Consider the following 21736-nt stretch of genomic DNA (forward strand, 5'->3'; position numbering starts at 1 on the left):
GTGACACAGAGACTCCACTTTTATGGATTAATCATGATGCAATATTATTTATAAAATACAGTGAACATACAAAGATTCATTCATACAGTTTTTTTTTTCATTACAGTTTTTATGTGGGTTTTAATTCAAGGCAAAGATAAGGAAAAACAGAAAGAAAAAAAAAGTAAAAGGCAAAATATTTGTCTTACTAAAACGAATAGTTTTTTGTAAGTAAACTACAACTGTCATCAGAACTGATCAACACTTCATAAAAAGTAAAATATATTTGTTTGTATTATTGTCTTTAAGAATAGTCTTTACTTCATCAATCAATTTTCATAGCACAACATTGTGAACACTCATGCTGATAAACATCACATCCAGTACTTCACATGTTTAACACCACAGTAACATTTTTTAATGCGGTCTGTATCATATATGGGTCATGAAACAGAATAAATGCTCCCAGTAAAGTGTTTCAACAGAAGATAAATCAAAGAGTTTCTAAGCTTATTAATGCAGGTTTTTGTTCTAGAGAAGCTGCTGGACATCCACTTTTATTGCTATTCAACCATTGCTTTGTGATCAGGGTGGATAACCAAGGGTTAGTGTTAGTGGTTAAATTAGAAACATGAACGACTGGGTACAAAACATTTCCAATTACAGCAACAATACCAGTAAGAACACTTGCGGTATCAGAAATGCAGACTGTTAAGGGCACTTGTGGTTATACAATGCATTTTCCTACTTTGAATTGTCTTGTTTTCCAAAACTATTATCTAAACGTTATGTAAGGATTATGTTCTGTTCGGGGATGTTTCATTTGCTCTAGTTTGTTTACTGTGTTTGTTGCCTTGGTTACTGGTGAGTCTTGAGTTTTTCTGATCTACCTGTGTCCTTATATGGAGTGTTTATTTACACCAAGTGTAATTAGCCCGCCTTATTGGCTGAGAGTATTTACACTAACTCCGCCCACCACTGTATGGTTGGGCCAGACAAAAGCCCAACAAATTTAGCTTAAATCCTGCCTTTTATTTTCCGTATTTGCATCCCTATTCTGACACATCCATTAAAAAATCAAGATGCATTTACTTGAGAAGTAAAATTAATTAAGACGCATCAAAATTTAGTGTGCTTATGGTTAAAACAAGGGGGAATACCTGTCAAATCTGTTGAATCAAGTTTATTTTTCCTGACCCTTACAGGGAAACTCACTTAATTAAAGTGATTTTTTTAGAAAACAAGACCTTTACCTCAAGTAATTTTGTTTGTTAAGTAAATGAATCTTGATTTAATGGAAAACATGACAAACATAATATATGAAGAGTTCAGATGCAAAAGCCTCTAAATGACATTTGAAATTTCTTATTCTTTTTTTTTTCTTTTTTCTTTTGTAGTGTGATGCCTATCTTGGCGAGTTATTTGTGGAAATGCAGTTACTTCTATCACCGCAGATTTAAACAGACATTCACATGCCAAAGCAGCTTAGTGTTTTAATGTCTTATAGTATACAAATGGATAGAAACAGATTTAAACCTCTGAAAAACATCAAGCTCCCACTGAGTTTTTGATAGTAACACTTTACTTATTTTATTGCTTATTTTATAAACAGACATCATTCACATGCCAAAGCAGCTTAGTGAAATAATGTCTTATAATATACAAATGGATAGAAACAGATTTAAACCTCTGAAAAACATCAAGCTGCCGCTGAATTTTTGATAGTAATACTTTACTTATTTTATTGCTCATATGGTCTAGTGCAGCCTTTCTCAAAGTGGGTGCCGCGGCACACTGGGGTGCCCCCTAGCTGTGTCAGGGGTGCCGCCAAAAAATTACGTAGGCTAAAAAAAATGTGAAAAAAAAAAAAAACAGAAAAAAACCCAGCTGACATTTCATATATAAATATATTTGAATTTACATATTTACATTCTTCTTTTTAAACATATGAACATATTAATAAAATTGTAAATTCATTTTAGATAAATATATAAAATTAATCATAAAAAAATCCGTCTCACAAGACCGAAGTAAGACACACACAACTTGACGCAAGTGACGCAATCCATAGCAACGCGTTATAGCAACACCTCAGACTGACAGAAACGTAAAAATAAACGTGAATTTAGGCCACTTTAGTTACAGCATTATGGGTCGTTTTTTGAAAAGAAAATCCCCACAAGAGCCGGGGATTTTTATTTTATTTTATCTGCATCCTGCACTTCATTTGAGTTCTCCTGGTCTGGATTTGTTATTGGGTTCTTGTATTGGGCGGTCCACCTCTTACAGTTTTATGGCATTTGTGTCTCTGATTAATTATTTTGTGAATTACTTTGCAAACCTGTGTTTTTAAAGGTGCTATAAAGTTTTTATTATTATTGTTATTTACAGTTCATATTATGCTCTGTTCATTACTGTTCTGTCTAACTAAACAAGACATTTGCATTTAAATTTGGGTTATGCAGTGTTTTTAAATTATATTTTACACTGGGGTGCCTTGAGATTTTATGCACTTTTGAAAGGTGCCCTAACTGAAAAAAGTTTGAGAAAGGCTGGTCTAGTGCATAAGGCTGAGGCCCAGATTTACAAAACAGGGCAATTTAGCTTGAGAGTGCAAATCCAAAAATACACGATGGGTGTGAAAAGTTCTGTGCGTGATACTGTCAACGGCATGACGCGCAAATTAAACAACACAGACGCAGTCAGATCATTTCCACAATGACCAATTGTTAAATTGACCTATTATTAATGACCAATTCATTTTCATTAATGCATATGCAATAATTTCAGATGTGAAAATAATCCTGTCCACACTTTTACTAGTTTACGAAAATAATTTTTCTTTTTTTTAACACCAAAATAGGGTTTGCGCTGACACAAGCTGTTAGTAAATCTAACCCTAAATGGGTTAACTTATTTAAATCATTAGAATTTTGACTGGTTTTCACTGAAGTGAACTTAAATATACAAGCTTGATAAAAATTATCATTCTAGAAGAAAATTTCAAATGGCACTTAGAGGCTTTTGCATCTGAACTCTTCGCATGTTGTTTGAAAAAAAATCTGACAAGTTTTTATGCAGCCACCATTTAAACGTTTATATTTCATATAACATTTTTATTATAAAAATAAGTAAAAAGTGTTATTTAAGTGTTTGTGTACAAATCAGGTCATTTTTACCTTCAATATTATAGAAGGGTAATGAAACAGTGGGCTACAGCTGACTCCCAGTTTACAGCATTAGTTGAGATTTGTTTTCCTTGAGAATTGTGAAATTTTGTCAATACTCTGCCCTAACTTGAACAATGTAAAAAAAGCACTTTAAATTTTTTTTTAAGATTTAGATTTTTATATACAGTACAATTGTGCTTGTTACAAAAATTGTGCTTGTTGTAAAAAAACATCTTATTTTTGTTTAAAAGCATTTACATAATATATATGAATATATGGTGCGTGATAAAAAGGTGACCTTGAAATTGTGGCGTTAAAGGCGACGTGAGACGAGGAAAAATTTTAATGCACCTAAATTTTGTGTTAAATTTTGTAAATTTAGGCGCACCAGTGCAACCAAGGCAAAAAGTTAGTCTGGAGCCCTGAATGTGTTGTGTAGCTTCGCTCTTCGCCGCATCCAATGAGGGCGCTTAACACACTCAAGGATCCCCGTAGAGCCGGGGCGCCAGCTCAAAACGTGAAAGTATACTGATTACTGAGTTTGGTAGGGGCTACATTCTTGCAAGTACATAATACATGATTAGACGAACAAAATTATCGGTCAGGATAACTATCCCATGTCTGCAGGCTGATAGTCATGTTTGTTATTAATTTTTCTGGTGAACGTGTCTTGCCTCAGGCTATAATGAAAATAAATTTTTCGATTTTGTGACGACATGGCTATTAATATCTACCAAGAAAAATTGAATTAAATTAGCATATCCATTATGTAAAACAGTAGCCAATAGGCTAACGATACTATAAAGACGCTGGCTTGTAAACGTGAGGAACACGATCTTTTGACGTTTGAAAAAAATGACATCATGTTCATGTGACAAGCTGAAATATATGCCAATGTACCTGGGATGAAGACATTTCACACGCAACGCTGGAGTCTGCCCAAGATGTGCGAACTCCTTCCTTCTGCTTGTCAACAAATGCACGCGTGTATTCCCTGGTGTAACCATGACAGATCTTAGACAGGAGTAGAAGATAATACTGTTTCCCAACTGTAGGGGGACTCCGAGAGCACGATTTCAAAAGTAACATAATGGGGCTTTAAAGGAATACTCCACTTTGTTTTGGAAATAGGCTCATTTTACAACTCCCCCAGAGTCGAGTTTTACCGTTTTCGAATCCATTCAGCCGATTTTCTGATATTTAGAAGAATAGACAGTTTCTGGTCTCATTGACTTCCATAGTAGGAAAAAAATATACTATGGAATTCAATGAGACCGGAAACTGTCCGGTTACTGATATTCTTAAAAAAATATTCTTTTTAACTCTGGGGGAGTTGTAAAATGAGCCTATTTCCCAAAAAAAAAGTGGAGTATCCCTTTAAGGACTCGTCCTCCTCCTCAGACTGAAGTGTCATTCAGATCACATGGTGAGTTATCACATGTCATCATCACTCTCCTGTAAGAAACACAGATTCACCGAAGGTTAGTGTAATGAGGAGGATTGATGTTTCAGTGACAAACACAAAAACACTACAGACTTGGAATTGTGTTTTCGTCTGTTGTTCACACACAGGATTTCAGCTCCTAAATATTTAACACTGTCTTAAACAGCATCACATATTTTGTACCACAGTCATATAAAACTTGAAGTATACAGATTTCTGTTGAATTGGTTATTAGTGAATCTGGGAGTTATTAGTGTTGTTGATTGTGTTGACTGCCTCACCGGTGAATATCTGATTGTGTAGTGTTGAATATAAAGGATAATTACTAACTAAATGTTATATATTTTGCTAAATCAGCTGATTTGGAATACTTACGGTCTGTGAGGGTGGTGTGTATCTACGCCTACAGTGGTGACGATAGTAAAACACACCAGCAGTTACACACGCAGAAACCAGCAAAACAACAGCAACAACTATTCCTGCTACAGCTCCTGAAGACAGACCTGAACCTGGGACATATATACAGAGAAACGGTCATTATTACGAGAATGAATGATTATCTAGTATTTACCAATATCTATTTACACCTTTCAACTTTATTCCTAAGTTATTTCACTGATAAATGGCACCATCTGTTGTCTTTATCACCAGCAGTTAAAACATCATCAGCACTGAGAGATCAGCAAGAAACACTGTTCACAGGTAAACTGCATTTTTCATGTTAATAGCATTACAGTGCCATTCTTAAAGCTCACTTTTTTTTTTAAACAGTCCACTGCCCATTTATTGGGTTGATTTAAAATATTGAACTAAAGGAAAATGCTTTGAATGGCTGAATTATACACTCACCAATGACAGTAAGATTGAATCTCTTCACTCTGCTGATGCTGAAGGTTCTGTTGATGAAGATCATCTGTAGTTTATAGAGTCCAGAGTGTGTGTTTGTGGTGTGTGTGATGGTCAGAGATCCAGTCCGATGATTCAGCTTCAGTCTGTCTCTGAATCTCTCTTTACACTGATCATCTGTACAGATCTGACTCTGATCTCCAGTGATTTCAGCGATGAGAATATCATTATAATACCACATCATCACATCACTTGGTTTTCTTATTACACCAGGATCAAAAGTAAAAGACTCTCCCTCCTTCACAGACTTTTTCTTCACTTCATCTCGTTCAGCAGCAGAAACACCTGAAATACAAATCAACAGATGCTGGAGAAAAAACACTTCACAACATGAAAGAACCGCTAACATGACCTTTCTTGACTTTTGATCTGAAAGGGTAAATGTATTATTTATGTGTTCAGAATATTTGACCTTATTTTACATCAAATCCTCACTTAAACAGATAACAGTAGCTGATCAGGGATTACATAATTGAGCTCAACTACAGCTTCTTATGAAAAAAGCTGTTTTTAAATCAAAAGGAAGTGTTTAATGATGTAAAGTGAGATAGTTGCACAGTAAAGAGATTATCTATACTGTACTGTAAGTGAATTAAAATGCAGGCGAAAAAAAACCATTTCATAAACACTTTAACAATGTGCTTTAAACTCATAAACTGATGTGTTTAAAGCACATCAAATAAACAGTAACAGTAACTCACCATAAACAGTAACATTGAAAATATTTCCACCGATTCGGCTGCTGATGATCTTCAGTTCATAAACTCCAGAGTGTGTTGTGTTGATATTTGTGATGGTCAGAGATCCAGTCGGATAATCCAGCTTCAGTCTGTCTCTGAATGACTCAGTATCTTTATTACACTGAACATCTGTACAGTTATAACTGAGATCTCCACTGATTTGAGCGACGAGTGTGGCACTGAAATACCATTTTATCTCTTCTTGTTGAGTTGTTTCAACACCGGTGTTTAGAGTGACAGAATCTCCCTCCATCACTGACACTTTATCAACACTTGACAAACCTGGAGAAGAAACAAACCAAACAAAAAATATATAATAGTGCTGTGAAATTGTTTTTTTTTTTTTTTTTTTTTGTACATATCATTAAGGTCTGGATATGACATTGGAATGGATATAGAAACAAACAGCAGAAGAACAACATTGCTTTACAAATTTGCTGATCAGGATGACTTGAGGGCAAGTAATTGACGACATAAATACATTTTTCGAGTTTCAACTGTATTACAAAATGAACACGAAGTGAATATTATCTCATAACCCTACATATAAAAAAACTATAATGATACATTAGTTAACTACATTTTTTTAAAAAAATGAATATCAATAAAATAATCACATCATGTAGTAATTAAGGTATATTGTACATATAAATCCTATAAAACCCATGATATATCCATCAAATCGCATCAAAGATGACGATAAAACACTGTAGGTGTCGCGAATCTAATACGAGCTATATTGTTACCAATATATAGGTCGTCTTCATTCTTACTAAAACTTGTGGTCTGATTCTGAAACGTTTGTGTTTGTGGGCGCTGTGTGTATTTCTGGAACTTGATATCGTTTCAATCGATCTTTCTAAATCGTATTGATCTAAATGGAAGTGGCTTACAGTTTTTTGTATGTTCCCTGTCTTGTTCTGTACATAATGCAAATAAAAATACATAAATAAATAAAAAATATCGTTTCAATCGATAAATGCGACCGCCCTAGACTCTCGCGCTACACCACTTCCGGTGCAGATTCAGTCACAGATATCGGATGGTGGTGCAGCCAGGGTGCAGAAAGACTCTTACCATAGTCGGGTAAAAACAAGACCGCCGACAACAAATTAACGAAAAGCTTCATTTTCACAGAACATAAATGCAGATTCTGAATAAAGCTGGTAAGTCCGGCCCCTTCCGCTAACCCCTCTGGACCTCTAGGTTGAAAAACCGTCAATGCAAGTGAATGAGAGAAAATAATTATTTTCTAATCCCGTTTAAATTGTGCAATGAATGCAACATATGTTGTCTGTGAATTTTTTTAAATATAATTGTATATATAATGACGTGTAGTCTTTCTCGTTATGTCTATTCCACAACTGCTAGCCAAAGAATCATACAAACTCGTTACATGAGAAATTATATAAAAAATTCACAGACAACATATGTCACATTCATGGCACAATTCAAACGGGATCAGAAAATAATTATTTTCTCTCATTCACTTGCATTGACGCTTTTTCAACCTATAGGTCCACTGGGCGTGACTTACCAGCTCTTGTTCTTCTGCTTTGGATATTTTTGTGTGGCAGAGACGCTCCAATGACGCAATGCTGCCCTCCTCAGTTCATTTGAAGAAGATATATATATAAGATATATATTTAAGTTCAGTGATCTCACTTAAATGGCAATGATGATTACCTATTAATTGTTATTTAAGTGAAATTACTGAACTTAAATATACAAGTTTGATAAAAATCATCATTCAAGAAGAAAATTTCAAATGACATTTAAAGGCTTTTGCATCTGAACTCTTCATATCCTTATATATAGTCCAGTCCGGTGCAAAAAGTTGATAACATTTTTTGTTGTCTCATAGTCCTTAGTTTTGTCTAATAAAATCATTACTTTGATTTGAATAACTTGAAATTCCAGCTTCCGACGGAGGACATGAGATTGTTTTCTGTACGATGGCATAAACAGTCCATTAGTGCATGGCACGCAGTTTCTACTTCTCCACATCTACACATCTCCCGTCTAGATGTCTAGACGCCTAATCTAAGTCTAGTTATAACCACACTATCCCTCCTTCCTAAACCTATTTTTATCGAATGTTTCACTGTAGACTGAATAGGAAAATAACGTCTGCCTTTATTTCCCTTTTCCCATTCTGTTTGCCATAATCTCATTAGTTCTTGCTGAGTAATACTGTATATTTACATTTATCAACCCTTCCATACATTACTTACTTCCAATTCTACTTCATTTCTATGTACAGCATTTTTTTTGCCATGTCATCAGCCAGCTCTTCATTCCCCTGCATTCGTTGACGCAATGCGTTGTCTGCAGTCACTAGGTTGAAGCGTCTCCCAAAATGCAATGCGATAATATTTAAAGGGATAGTGCATCCAACAAATGAAAATGTCATAATTTATTCATCCTCATGCTGCTCCAGACCTCAAACAGCTGTGAAACCTACTTTTACCCGTAGAGACAAGCCTTTACGTTACAAGAATCTGTGTTTGTGAGTTGGGGGATTACTAAGATTGTTTGAAATATGCTGTTAGGCGCCACTAGTGTTGCAGAAACTACATAGTCGTCATGACAGACTGTCCAGAAAATGATGCATCAAGAATTGGTACTCTATAAACCTGCAACAACTTACCGTCGCCAGCATCCGGGATGCCGACTGCAGCCGGAAAAAGGAAGACAAGATAGATAGGCCCTAAAACAGAGAGAGGTACTTCAGTGAACAGTGACAAAACTGATTCGGAAGAATAAACCCCTTTTGAAACTGAGTTTTTACGAAACTGAGTTTCACAAAAAGCAGGGCAGGAAACACTCTTACCTACAAACTGTTTCTCTAAATAAAACCACATCTCTGAAGAAATCCGCAGCAGGTTTCAGTTTGAGTCAGATGAACAGCTGGAGTCACATCTATGAGACATCAAAGACAATATTAAGCTTTGTGTTGTTGGTTTTTTTAACCTTACAATACACTATAGTTGATAATTGATTTATTGAAGTGGATTATAAAACCATTTTAATAAGCTCTGAACAAAATACTCCACTTTACATATTTAACACAGTAAGACCTACTTTTGAATTATGCTCAGTGTTAAATAATAGAATGAAGAATGTTTTGTAAGTCTTAATAAGAGCCAGAAGAGCATTTATATGTCAACATATACTGTATATTTCATAGAGAGTAATTTCAACCCATAGAAGTGTCAGACTCTGCCGTAGGAGGATTCTTTAATTATTAAAAGTTATTATTTTAAAAACACTTCGGTAGTAACCATGCACACACTGTAAAAAAAAATATTTTGAAGATTTGTTATCACAACATATTTTCTTTTGTCAAATCAACTTATTTAGTTGAGATAACTTATTATTTTGAGTTTCTGATGGTTAAATGAATCTACTTCATTGTATTAACTCACTTTTTCCAGTTCAATCAACTTAAAATTTTAAGGCAACCCAGGTTACTTACTTTTTTAAGTTAAACCAACAATATTTTTTTACAGTGTAGTAATCACAACATTTTTTCTTTTGTCAAATCAACTTAAATAATTTATTTAGTTCAGATAACATATCATTTTGAGTTTCTGATGGTTAAATTAATCTCCTTCATTGTATTAACTCACTTTTTTCAGTTAAAAAAGTAAGTAACCTGGTTGCCTTAAAATTTTAAGTTAAACCATCAATATTTTTTACAGTGCATCAATACAAGTAATATAAATTAAATTGTCAAAAAAAAATGCAGGAATCCTTTTTTATCTACTGATCTAAATGTCACATGTACACAATATCAAGGCACTGAAAGGAAGAAGAGTTCAATCTTTCCTGTTGTAATACACTGTAAAAAAAAATATCATGATTTGTTATCATAACTTTTTTTCTTCTGTCAAATCAACTTAGATAGAGATTTATGTGGTTCAGATAACATAATATTTTGAGTTTCTAATTATTAAATCAATCTCCTTCATTGTATTAACTCAATTTTTCAATTTCGCTTAACTTAAAGTTAAGGCAACCAGGTTCCTTAATTTTTTAGTTAAACCAACAATATTTTTTTTACAGTGGATAAAATCATCAGAATCTGTGTAAATCTGTGTGTTCATAAGGTGTGTTTGGTGATTCAGTGTCAGTGATGGAGGGAGATTCTGTTACTCTAAACACTGATCCCCTAAAGGGATGTGATGGTTTATTTTAAGGAAGTGTCTGTCCGAGCTCACAGCAGGTTTTGCGAAGGAACGCAACGTTTCTCGAGGGAACGTAAATATTTTGCGAAGGAACGTAAAAGATTTGAATAAAAAACTAAAAATTCTCCCATCCTAAATTTTATTCCACCACCACATCCCTTTACGGGCTCCGTAGAAAGGGCCTTTTTTATAATATAATAAAATTAAAATAATAAAATACCCTGAGAAGTGATATGAACATATATTGCTTAAATACGCTCTTGAGCACATAAATAATAATATTTCCTATAGATATAACATCTATTTTCACAATTCAGCACCACAAGGTTTTTATTCCCATTGTACACACAAAACCATATGGTCAAGGACTTGTAGGCTATTTGGTAGCCCTATTATTGTCTTATTTGTCACCGTCGTTTTGCTTTAAAATAAAATAAAATAAAACACACTTTCGGATTTATCCGATGTCTTACTGAAATACAGTGAATTATCATCATTTGTCTTAAAATACCGGAGTCTGTGTTTATTCACTGACCCTAATGGAAAAATTAAGAAGCATAAATGAATGATGTAAAATTATAGAGCCCTGCATGACATGCTGAAAATATTTTCTACAGAATATTTATCAGTCCATAAAATATCTCCTTTGCAATGCCAGTAATGCAGTCATGCTCACTGCCCACTAAAAGTGACATGCTGGGTAAATTATTAAATATAATATATAGGCTACATGTCAAACAGTCTATTGTTTATATCAGCAATATATTTCGTGATAGCGCCCAGCCCTGCTCAATATTAAAGCTTAAAATATAACTTTTTTGTAAAGCTGCTTTGAAACAATGTGAAATGACCATGGTGCACTTTACGAATACAGTTTGACCGTAACTTCATCTACTCGTTACCGAAATCACCAAGGTTACAGCGTAGTAGATCATTCATAAACTCGCACATAAAGGATCTGCGCATGCTCATGTCTCAAGCGCATACGCCAATAAGATTGCTGCATTTTAAACCAATAAAATCGGGTGTGGGCGGAGCGACACATGTCTCTTTTGACAGCTTAGCAATAAGTTGTTATTGAAAATGTAAGCCTGTACTAACATCCGGAAATCGAGCGAACGACAGAGAAGTTCATTTCCATTCGGTGAACTTATCACAAATGGTTAGCCAAGACATTTCCAAATAAGACTCAACTGACCAGCTTATTATTGACTTTTTAAAATATTATATTCAATGAGTTCATCCAAAAAATAAAAATCAAGTTACTCACCATAATGTTTCACGTGATTTTCCATACCTAAAAAGTGAATGGTAACTTTCAATTCCTATAACTTTCTACCTAACGCCACCGTTTGTGTTTTCGGAGAACAGATTATTCCGTATCATCTCGGATTACACGGTAAATAAAGACTTCCGTCGGTAGGGGAGGCTTGAAGTGAAAGTGGTGCCTCTTCCTCAATCGTTATTTAACACTAAGAACATTTTCTCAACTTGATAGAACATGTGCACATGAATAGGCTGGGTGAATTTACTTTTGAGTCGGTGTTTATGGTTTATTGTCTGTGATAAGTTGTGACTCCAGATGTGAACGAACAACAGCAGATTCGTCAATTACGAAAAACATTCTTCCTACATGCAGGGTCTACATTATGTTGTTATCACCGCCTGCTGCTGTTCATAACGCCGCAGGCGTGAGCGTCAAACTTCGCTCTGGCTCTGGCTGCCCTGCAATGATAACATATCAACGTTGTAGAAAGATTCGTGAACACTGTCATGACGTAGTAGATCGAATACTTACTTAATAAAAAACTTTATTTAAAGGGGCCGCAAAGCAAACAAGCATATGTTGATCGTTGTGCAGACTGAGCACAAGTAGCCTAGGGTGCAAGTTAACCTTATGAAATCTTTTAAATGTGAAAGTAAAAAAAAAAGATTGGTAGAAAGAACTTCATAATTATAGATACAATTTGCTAATGAAACCAATTAAAACACAAAAATATAGAACACAAAAGTGTGGCTTTTGTGTTCATGTTTCAGTGCTATATCAACATGCAGTTTATAGGAGAAGTTTATTAGCCTTGGTATTTAACATTAACAACGTGTGGAGCCTATAGTATCACCTTAATGCAATTTGTCGAATCGGTGTTGTTTTGATCAAATTAATCGCATTCCCGCTGAAAACAAGAGTTCTAGCGGGAAAAATGTTTCCTATAAATAGTGTTGAGCACCAAATTCACATGATCAACATCAACCTCTTCTCCATTTTACTTGGAAACTAATGTGGTCGGACGGAACCAAAGTTTACAGGACTGTGTTAATCCTCTCAAGAGGAGGTTGCCGCTGAACCGTAGTTCACTAAACCTATGTTTCAAACTCTCCTTGACGCCCTCATCGTCCAAGAGTCCCGACTAAAGAGTACCTAAAGTACATTAATAAATTAATCACACCCTTCACTGTGCATTTACTTTTCTCATTTTAGTCACATTTAATTTATTTTTAACAAAATATATATTTTTTTAATATTAAGTACATGCATTTGTTACAGTATCATCATCACACACCGACACGATAAGCTCTGCTGGATACTATTGGATATTTTGCAAAAACAAGCACATCATCGCTCTCTAGCGTTCAAAGCAGAGGATCTCCTTTAATAATAGCAGTGGTTCACTTCTCGAGGCTTCTGGTCTGACACCTGGTGGTCAATGGACATAATGGTTGGTGAAGGAATTAAAGGCCAATTTATACTTCTGCGTAGGGTGCGCGCAGTAGGTACGGCGTAGCATACGCACAGACGCGTCCCATACCGCGTACCCTTCGCCGTCGCCTGACGCGCACCTCCTCAAAAATGGAACTACACGTCGCGACGACGCGGACCGCAAGATCGGTGATTGGTTGGCTTGGTAGCATCGCATTTCCTCCTACGCATTTCCGCACGTACCTTCTCACGCATTTCCACCACTGTCTATGATTTCCACAAGTTTCATCTCCTCCGAAGTCTTCTCTCATTTCTGCCTTTCAGTTTTAGTAATTTCACTAAAGTGAACTGTTTTTCCACCTTAATAAGCTCCAATTCCAACATGATCAGCTCTCTTTCACTCGTAGTAACCTAGCCGCGAGGAATCTAAACACAGTGGAACATTAAAACTCTCCGCCGCCAACTAGCGTTTCGGAGCAGTACTGCAGAGCAACCAAGACCTGAACGCAGAAGTATAAATGCTCATAACGGCGTCGCCTACGTGCGTAGCCAACGCCGCACATTACGGCGTACCCTCGACGCAGAAGTATAAATTGGCCTTAAGTGTGGAAGTATTTATGGTCAGTGTTGTTTCATAATGTTTCAGAATTTTGTAACTGGGCAGTGCTTTTATTGAACATACGGATTGGAAAGTTCTTTAGACTAGATACAAGTGAAAGTGATTAAGGTGGACTGACAGAGATGTGGAAGTGCTTGTGTGTAACTTGAGAGGGGGAAAAAAATATCGTTCCGCAAAATGTGAGCCCCTTCTCTAAGGACTGCACTCAAACGATGCTTCCAACGTCACCGCTGACGTCATTTCACTAAACGGAGCTCCGGCGGGAAGCACCAGTTCTCGACACAGGCTTCAGCCTCGGTGGGCTATCAGGCATTTGCAAATGTTACTTTCAAGTCAGGTTGACTTTAATTTGTCATTCGTCAGCAGATCTTTTTGAGAGTTACAGAGGGTTCCCAGATAGCAAACTGACATTGAATCAACGTGGAAATATGACATCGAAACAACGTTGATCTGACATTGTTTTGCTCATCGAATTAATGTTGAACCAACGTCAGATGCGTAATTCTTTCAAAACTAACGGAAAATCAACTTGAAATCAACGCATTGTTTCAACGTTATGAAAGCAAACCAATTTTCGATTTTCATTTAGCTTTGAAGAATGCCGCGTCTGACGTTGGTTCAACGTTAATTCGATGAGCAAAACAACGTTGTTTCAATGTCATGAGAGACGTCGTTTCCACGTTGATTCAATGTCAGTTTGCTGTCTGGGCAACGTATCTCATGACATTAAAACAACATTGATTTTGCTCATCGAATTAACGTTGAACCAACGTCAGACGCGGCATTCTTCAAAGCTAAATGAAAATCGAAAATTGGTTTGCTTTCGTAACATTGAAACAACGCGTTGATTTCAAGTTGATTTTGCGTTAGTTTTGAAAGAATGACGCGTCTGACGTTGGTTCAACGTTAATTCGATGAGCAAAACAATGTCAGATCAACGTTGTTTCGATGTCATATTTCCACGTTGATTCAATGTCAGTTTGCTATCTGGGTTAGATTCTGATGTTTTGTTTTCCGAAAATGTTCCGTCAGGGATGAACGAATCGTTCTTTTGAACCGGTTCTCACGAAATAAATGGTCGAACCGGTTCACTAATCGATCGAACTGATTCGAATTTAAGGTCCGGGTTGATGACGTAAAATGCACAACTGAAGTTGGTCGTCGGAACTGTCGAAGTTTGCCGAGTTTTACCGAGGAGTTTGATGAGGTATGTAGCATGACTTATGGTCTATGAGACGAAAGACCTTGCGGCAAATTAACATTTGAACATCTCACACACACACTTCCTCCCCGCATCCCCCACTCTTGCAGAGATCACCCACACTCACACAAGAATCTATATGGTCATCATACAGTTATACATGTGTTATTTGAAATGTCTACAAGTGCAACTGGTACAAGTGTCCTATTTCCAAATAAGTAAAACAAAAGGTAATACGGTTTTTAAGAGTTTTTAGATATCATATAAGGAGGTGGGTGGGTAAACCCCCCTGCTCACAGAAGGAGTGAACTCAATGCTAATTTCCACTGTTAGCGAATGGTCAACTTCTGCCCCCAGTTTGTCTGGTGGATGAACACAGTAAATTTCCACTGTAAACCCATGTTTTACATATGAAATGAGGTCTGGCTATATAATGAAATGCAACTAGAGATCAGGGCCTTTTCTGTATCTCAGATCAACCCATGAATGTGGAGTTCATGTATTTCATAATGTCGCGTACAGATTTTCCTCTTTGTTCTAGAACATTTGATGGTTTGCATTAATTATCTTTCAATGGAGCATGACATTGTAATAATACATTTACCTGACAAGGAGAGATGACACGTCTCATTCACTGCTATAACTGTCACTAGCTATTAAAGAAATACTTCAGTCACATTGTCAAAAGTTAAAAGGACAGTCAGTCAACTACACTGTAACAACGTAACGTAATTATTACTAGCTAATTCCGCTTCACTCTCGGCTTATTTAACAGCAGCAAAACTGGACATGATAGTCACAAATTTGTCATGCTTATTTGAGTTAAGACAACTGATGGGGATGTTCAGGAATGTATGTTGCCAACAGGGACGGTGTAGAGTGCCCTCTGGTGGACAAACTATACAACTCCAACACTCATGACATGGTTGAAGCGTTTTTCGTCCGTTTTTATTTTATTTTTGAAATATTAATTATCGGCCATTATAACTGCCGATACCGATAGTTTGGAAAATGCCTAATATCGGCCGATAATATCGGCCTGCCGATAAATCGGTTTGGCTCTAGTTCCCACAGCTCCCACCCTTACCACAGTGCCTCAAAACTCTTGGACGTCTTTTAAAGACTATGCCGTGAACTCCATATACTGTTGAAAGCATTAACTGCATTTATTCGATCCTAATAAGCGCTCATTGTCAAAGTTGTAAACGTGACTTTCTTCTTCCATAAGGGGGTTTGGCATCACCGCGGCTTTGTTCCCAGTTGGACCAATAAAGAATGTGACGCACATGTGGAAGCTAAACAACTAAACTACAATTACTTTCGAATTGCTCGTTTCTGCCATAATTCGTTGTGTCTACATAGTTAACCGTTTGGAGGTTTCCGCCTACTTGCTTCCACTTGGACCACAAGCCCCTCCCACTGACAGATTTCCGAGCAAAATTGATGCTTCGCCTACTTGTCTTTTTCAACGGTAGTTTCTTATCTCGTAGTTTCTTATCTGTAGATTAAAGAGTCTGAGCTTTGCATAGAAGCAGGAAAATGCCCCTCGCCAAACTAAAACACATGCCCTATATACCCTTTCTCTCTCACACAAATAATTTTGTCCACCATCAGATCAAACAACATTTCTGAAGACAAACGACCGCAGAAGTTTCAGTTTCACTCAAAAGCTGAGCTTTAGGCAAACTGGTTATGTAAGATGCCAGACAGATTTCCACTTTATACTTTGATCTTTTCACACAATTGAATAAACTGAATATATACAACCCTTTTTAAACCACTAGGGGTTAGACTACATTTCACACTTTTTTTTACATATTCACACAACTATATCTTTCAAAAATGTAGTTAATAGAAGAAGAAGAAGAAAATGTCTACCACCATTATCACTTAATAAATATACATACCTTATATAGATATAGACCTGTGTGTGTGTGTGTGTGTGTGTGTGTGTGTGTGTGTGTGTGTGTGTGTGTGTTTGTAAAGTAGGAGGATCGAAAGTTTCAAAGACAGGTTGAGCAGTAGTTTTTTTTAGCAAGACGATCATATCTTTTCGTTTTGCTGAAGGACTGTACAATATTTTCCGGATGTTTTTTTGGTTCAGTTTCTGCTGCTGGAGTCTGATGGGTAAGTAAAAAAAAACATTTTATGGTTTAAATAAAGTTTCAGGGAAATAAAGCTGCTACCTTAGTTCAGATTACATTATTTTCTACTTGGACGTGTTTCTTTAAATTCAGGTCTCTTTTTAAGTGGAAATTTCCAGGCCTTTTTTTGTGACCATACAATTTATGTCGCTAAGAAATTCAGAACCTCAATTGAACCACTTTCATGTCTCAAAGTTTTTTGGTGATTTTCTTTATCTTAATTTCAAAGATTTCCTATATTGAATTTCCTATATTGAATATTTCCAGCAGGATTTAACTTGTACTTTCAAACTGTGATTATTATCATCATGTATTGTTTTTTTTATATATATTTTATGTAACTTCACACATTGATTTGACTTTATAGTAGATAATAATAATAATAATAAACATAAAATATTTACCTTTTTAATTCGCTTTTGTGTGTTTGCTGTTGCTTCTGTTCATATTTGAACAATTCAATCTATATCTGATTTCAGTTTTTGTAAATCAATCTTTATCTGTCTATCATAATGTTCTCCAGGTGTGTTTGGGGCCGAAACAAATGCAATACAGTCAGTGTACTTGATGGAGGGAGATTCTGTCACTCTAAACACTGATATTAATGAAATACGGAATGACGCCATAACATGGACATTTGGAGCTGAAAACTCTCTCATAGCTAAAATTATAAAAAAGAAGCAAATCTTCTCCACATCTGATGATGTTCCTGATGGGAGATTCAGAGACAGACTGAAGCTGGACGATCAAACTGGATCTCTGACCATCACAAACACCACAACTGAACACACTGGAGTTTATAAACTACGGATACACACTGGAGGGTATAAACTACGGATATTAGGAGTGAAACAATCATCAAAAACATTCAATGTTTCTGTCTATGGTGAGTAGAGATCACTAATTCTGCCTTGTTGACTATTTTCATATATAAATGTTTCATCCTTTATTTTATGATATTACCAACACAATAACTAACTGTCAACACACTAAACACTCACTCAACATACTGATCCAAAAATATGATTGTTGATTACATTTATCCAGATTTCTCTTATTTATCTTATATTTCTCAGCTCGTCTGCCTGTTCCTGTCATCATCAGAAACTCTTCACACTGTCCTTCATCATCATCAAATTGTTCATTGGTGTGTTCATCATCAGTGTTGAGTGTGTGTGATGCGACTCTGTCCTGGTACGCAGGAATGAGTGTATTGTCCAGCATCAGTGTGTGTGATCTCAGCATCAGTCTCTCTCTACCTCTGGAGGTGGAATATCAGGATAAAAACACCTACAGCTGTGTGCTGAACAATCCCATCAGCAACCAGACCACACATCTGGACATCAACACACTCTGCAGACACACATGTGCAGGTACAGCACCACTCATCAGATATGTGTGTGTTTACTGACCTGATCTCTGTCTTCTGGTGTAGATCACACTGATGCACTCACTTACATTAATGTCTCCTTCAGGTCCTCCAGTCTTAAGGTCTCTAATAGTGTTGATCTCTGCTGGATCTCTGATGATTATTGTTGCAGTTTGGATATTCTGCATCTGTAAAAAACAAAGATTAAAACATCAAGAAGGCAAGTGTTACCTATAGCTTTTTTTATAAATAAAAAAAATACTTTAAATGTTATATTTTTAGTAGTAAACGCCTTTTAGTTTCTTTTTAATTGAACAAACAGCAGTTTATTGGTTTCGGGTGACGTGGGCAGTTCCTGGGTTTCGGCAAATGTTAATTTGACATGCATAAAATGTCACCGGACCACATTCTACTCGTCTCTCATAAACTAAATCAAATTACACTGTAAATACACACACAGAATGCTTATCTACATTAGTTCAATAATAACACATGTTTATACAGTTTATGAATGTAATGGTGCATGTGTAAAGATTCAGCTTTCTGCTGGTGATCAAATTAAAATTGCTATGAATGACAATGTGTTCATCGAAAATTACGTGTTAAAATATTGTTTTAAATATAATTACTGCATGCTCTGCTATAATGTCAAATTCATGAATGCTAATTCATCTTTGATTATTATTCTTTTAACAGAGACAACTTGTGATGTAGAAATAACGTATGCTGACACAATAAGCAACAGAGGAAATGCACACAAATCGGTAAGATATTTTAATCTCTGCATTTAGTCTGTATCATGATCGCAACAGCATTATATTAGATATTATAGAAGCCATTACATTATCATTCAATGTGAAAACTTAACTATCGATGACTTTACATAACGGTAAAATAAAATGAACCGGGATGCCGTATGAGTGAACAATTTTCCAAAATGTGCAATGAAGTACACTGTCGAATGCTTTTCAAAAATCGATGAAATTGACCGGTGGTTTCTGTACTCAACTCTTTGCTCAATAATTGTTCTTAAAGGAGTAGTTAAGTTTAAAAAAAACAACAACTTTGCTGATAATTTACTCGCCCCCATGTCATCCAAGATGTCCATGTCTTTCTTTCTGCAGTCAAAAAGAAATTAAGGTTTTTGATGAAAACATTCTAGGATTTTCTCCATATAATGGACTTCAATGGGAACCAAACGGTTCAAGGTCCAAAAGACACTTTCATTGCAAACTGCAAACTGTTCAAAGGGCTTTAAACGATTCCAGACGATGAATAAGGGTCTTATCAAGCGAAATGATCGCTCATTTAAATAACAAATAAAATATTTTACGTTTTATAAGCACAAACTTTAAGTTTTACTCGCCTTGCTCTGTCCTGTGCGACTCTCCTGTTCGAACTCGTTCATCAAAATGAACAAATCTTTTTTCGAGTCATTTGGTTGATTCAACGAACAAAATGAACGAAATGGCTCAAAAAATATTCGTTCATTTTGATGAACGAGTTCGAACAGGAGAGTCAAAAACGCACATTTTTAATAATTTTTGAAATGACTGATCGTCTTGCTAGATAAGACCCTTATTCCCCATTTGGACCTTGAACCTTTTGGTTCCCAGTGAAGTCCATTATTTGGAGAAAAATGCTGGAATGTTTTCATCAAAAACCTTAATTTCTTTTTGACTGAAGAAAGAATGACATGGACATGGGGTGAGTAAATTATCAGCAAAATTTTTTTTTAAAGTGAACTACTCCTTTAAGACGAAAATTTGCTCCGAACAAGATCGACAGTGTAATATTGCTTAATTTCAATATTTGATTTTATAAAAAAAGAATTTACTTTTGAAAGATTGACTATTTTGCGTCATTACTTTAAAATGTGGGTCCTGAAGCAACACGACTGAGAACTCAATCTGCTTCATGTTCGCTTAGCAGTAGGGCTGTCAAACGATTAATCGCATCTAAAATAAAAGTTTGTGTTTACATAATATATGTGGGTGCACTGTGTATAATTATTTTTTATATATATATATATATATATATATACACACACATGCTTGTATATATTTAAGAAATATTTTCATGTATATACTGAATATAGATTTATATATAATTTATATTATATATAAATAAATACTTTATATATATAAATAATATTTTTTCTTAAATATATTTGTACAAGAATGTGTGTGTGTATTTATATACAAAATAATTATACACAGCACACCCACATATATTACGTAAACACAAACTTTTATTTTGGATGCAATTAATCGCGATTAAACTTTTGACAGCCCTACTTAGCAGTAAGAAGTTGTTAAATATTTTATCAAATTGCATTGCTGTTATAGAATCTCAATCATTCTTCAGCCATATTTTTAATAACATAATTTTATTGGTATTATATCTTGTGTGATTTTTTTTTCTTTTACAGAAAGTTAAAGAGGAGAATCATGTTGTTTATGCACAAGTCGCTAAGCGAGAATCCCAATTCCAGCGAAGAACCAGCCTTGTTTGACCCATGCTTTTATGTCTATATTTGCACTCTGTTTAATGTATATAATGTTATTTTTTTACTAACTTGTATGATTATTTTTTGTTATTTTACCCGTTTTGAGTTGTATTTTTGTCTCCTGGTAAAAATATGTGGAAAAAAGATGATGACAATTACACATCATATTTATTTTATAAAAATATTAAGTGCAATTCACTCAAAGAGACTGTGTTTGTGTTTTGTATCAAGTATTTTTTCTGTTTTATACTGTTTTTGTTTGTAATGTGATTTTTCTTTACACAATGTACGGCTCCTGTTTTTACCGTTTTGTATTGCAACTGAATGGGAGAGAAAACAAGGCAATTTCCTCATACCTCATTACCTCAAGGGTGCTTATTTTTGTCTTGTATCAGGGGAATAAAAGATCCAGAAAAAGCTACACAGCCAAGAATCGAGTGTTTTATAACTGGTGTCGCGAGCCACTTGTTACACATTGAAAGTCTCCTTTTTTTAAGCTTAAAAAAAATTTAAGAAACCTCATTGGTTCTGGTGCATCAAGCATGCAAATTGAAGCTTCTAACTAACTCAACTAAAGGAGACATACATGTAGCTACATCTGGAAAACAAATTTATGAAAAAGTCATGCCTGCTTCATTTTGTACAGAAATGTTTTGATCTTTTGGGTGGACAGACAACTTCATAATAATCGTGCGGCCACCGTAGGATGTTTATATCTGAGGTGAAATTGCATGCGCCATGTGGTTGAAGATGTTTCCATTTCTGCA

General features: G+C 35.5%; 1 protein-coding gene and 1 long non-coding RNA gene across 6 annotated transcripts in view; one reads left to right on the forward strand and one right to left on the reverse strand.

Moving 5' to 3' along the window:
- Window positions 1–597: 597 nt before the first annotated feature.
- The window catches only part of LOC120486595 (uncharacterized), a 36881-nt gene continuing 15742 nt past the window's right edge, over window positions 598–21736 (reverse strand). The window contains exons 1-7 of one of the 5 annotated variants that reach the window (XM_089121359.1): window positions 18504–18570; window positions 9073–9161; window positions 8890–8949; window positions 6201–6521; window positions 5443–5784; window positions 4969–5102; window positions 598–4604 (exon numbers count right to left, since the gene is read on the reverse strand). In XM_089121359.1, coding sequence (XP_088977485.1) covers window positions 4584–4604; window positions 4969–5102; window positions 5443–5784; window positions 6201–6521; window positions 8890–8949; window positions 9073–9103 — 909 coding nt within the window. In that variant the 5' untranslated portion in view covers window positions 9104–9161; window positions 18504–18570 and the 3' untranslated portion in view covers window positions 598–4583. Of the gene's footprint in view, window positions 4605–4968; window positions 5103–5442; window positions 5785–6200; window positions 6522–7316; window positions 7460–8473; window positions 8612–8889; window positions 8950–9072; window positions 9162–11699; window positions 12067–18503; window positions 18571–21736 lie in introns of those variants that run through there. The other 4 variants (XM_039682730.2, XM_039682729.2, XM_089121366.1 and 1 more) reach the window with 4 other exon arrangements.
- LOC148995733 (uncharacterized) lies at window positions 19148–21390 on the forward strand. The gene is made up of 2 exons (XR_016146984.1): window positions 19148–19224; window positions 20892–21390. It is a non-coding gene; the product is annotated as an uncharacterized LOC148995733 (long non-coding RNA).

Source organism: Pimephales promelas, chromosome 2 (assembly GCF_988280905.1).
Source record: "Pimephales promelas chromosome 2, fPimPro1.hap1.1, whole genome shotgun sequence".
Taxonomy (NCBI): domain Eukaryota; kingdom Metazoa; phylum Chordata; class Actinopteri; order Cypriniformes; family Leuciscidae; genus Pimephales; species Pimephales promelas.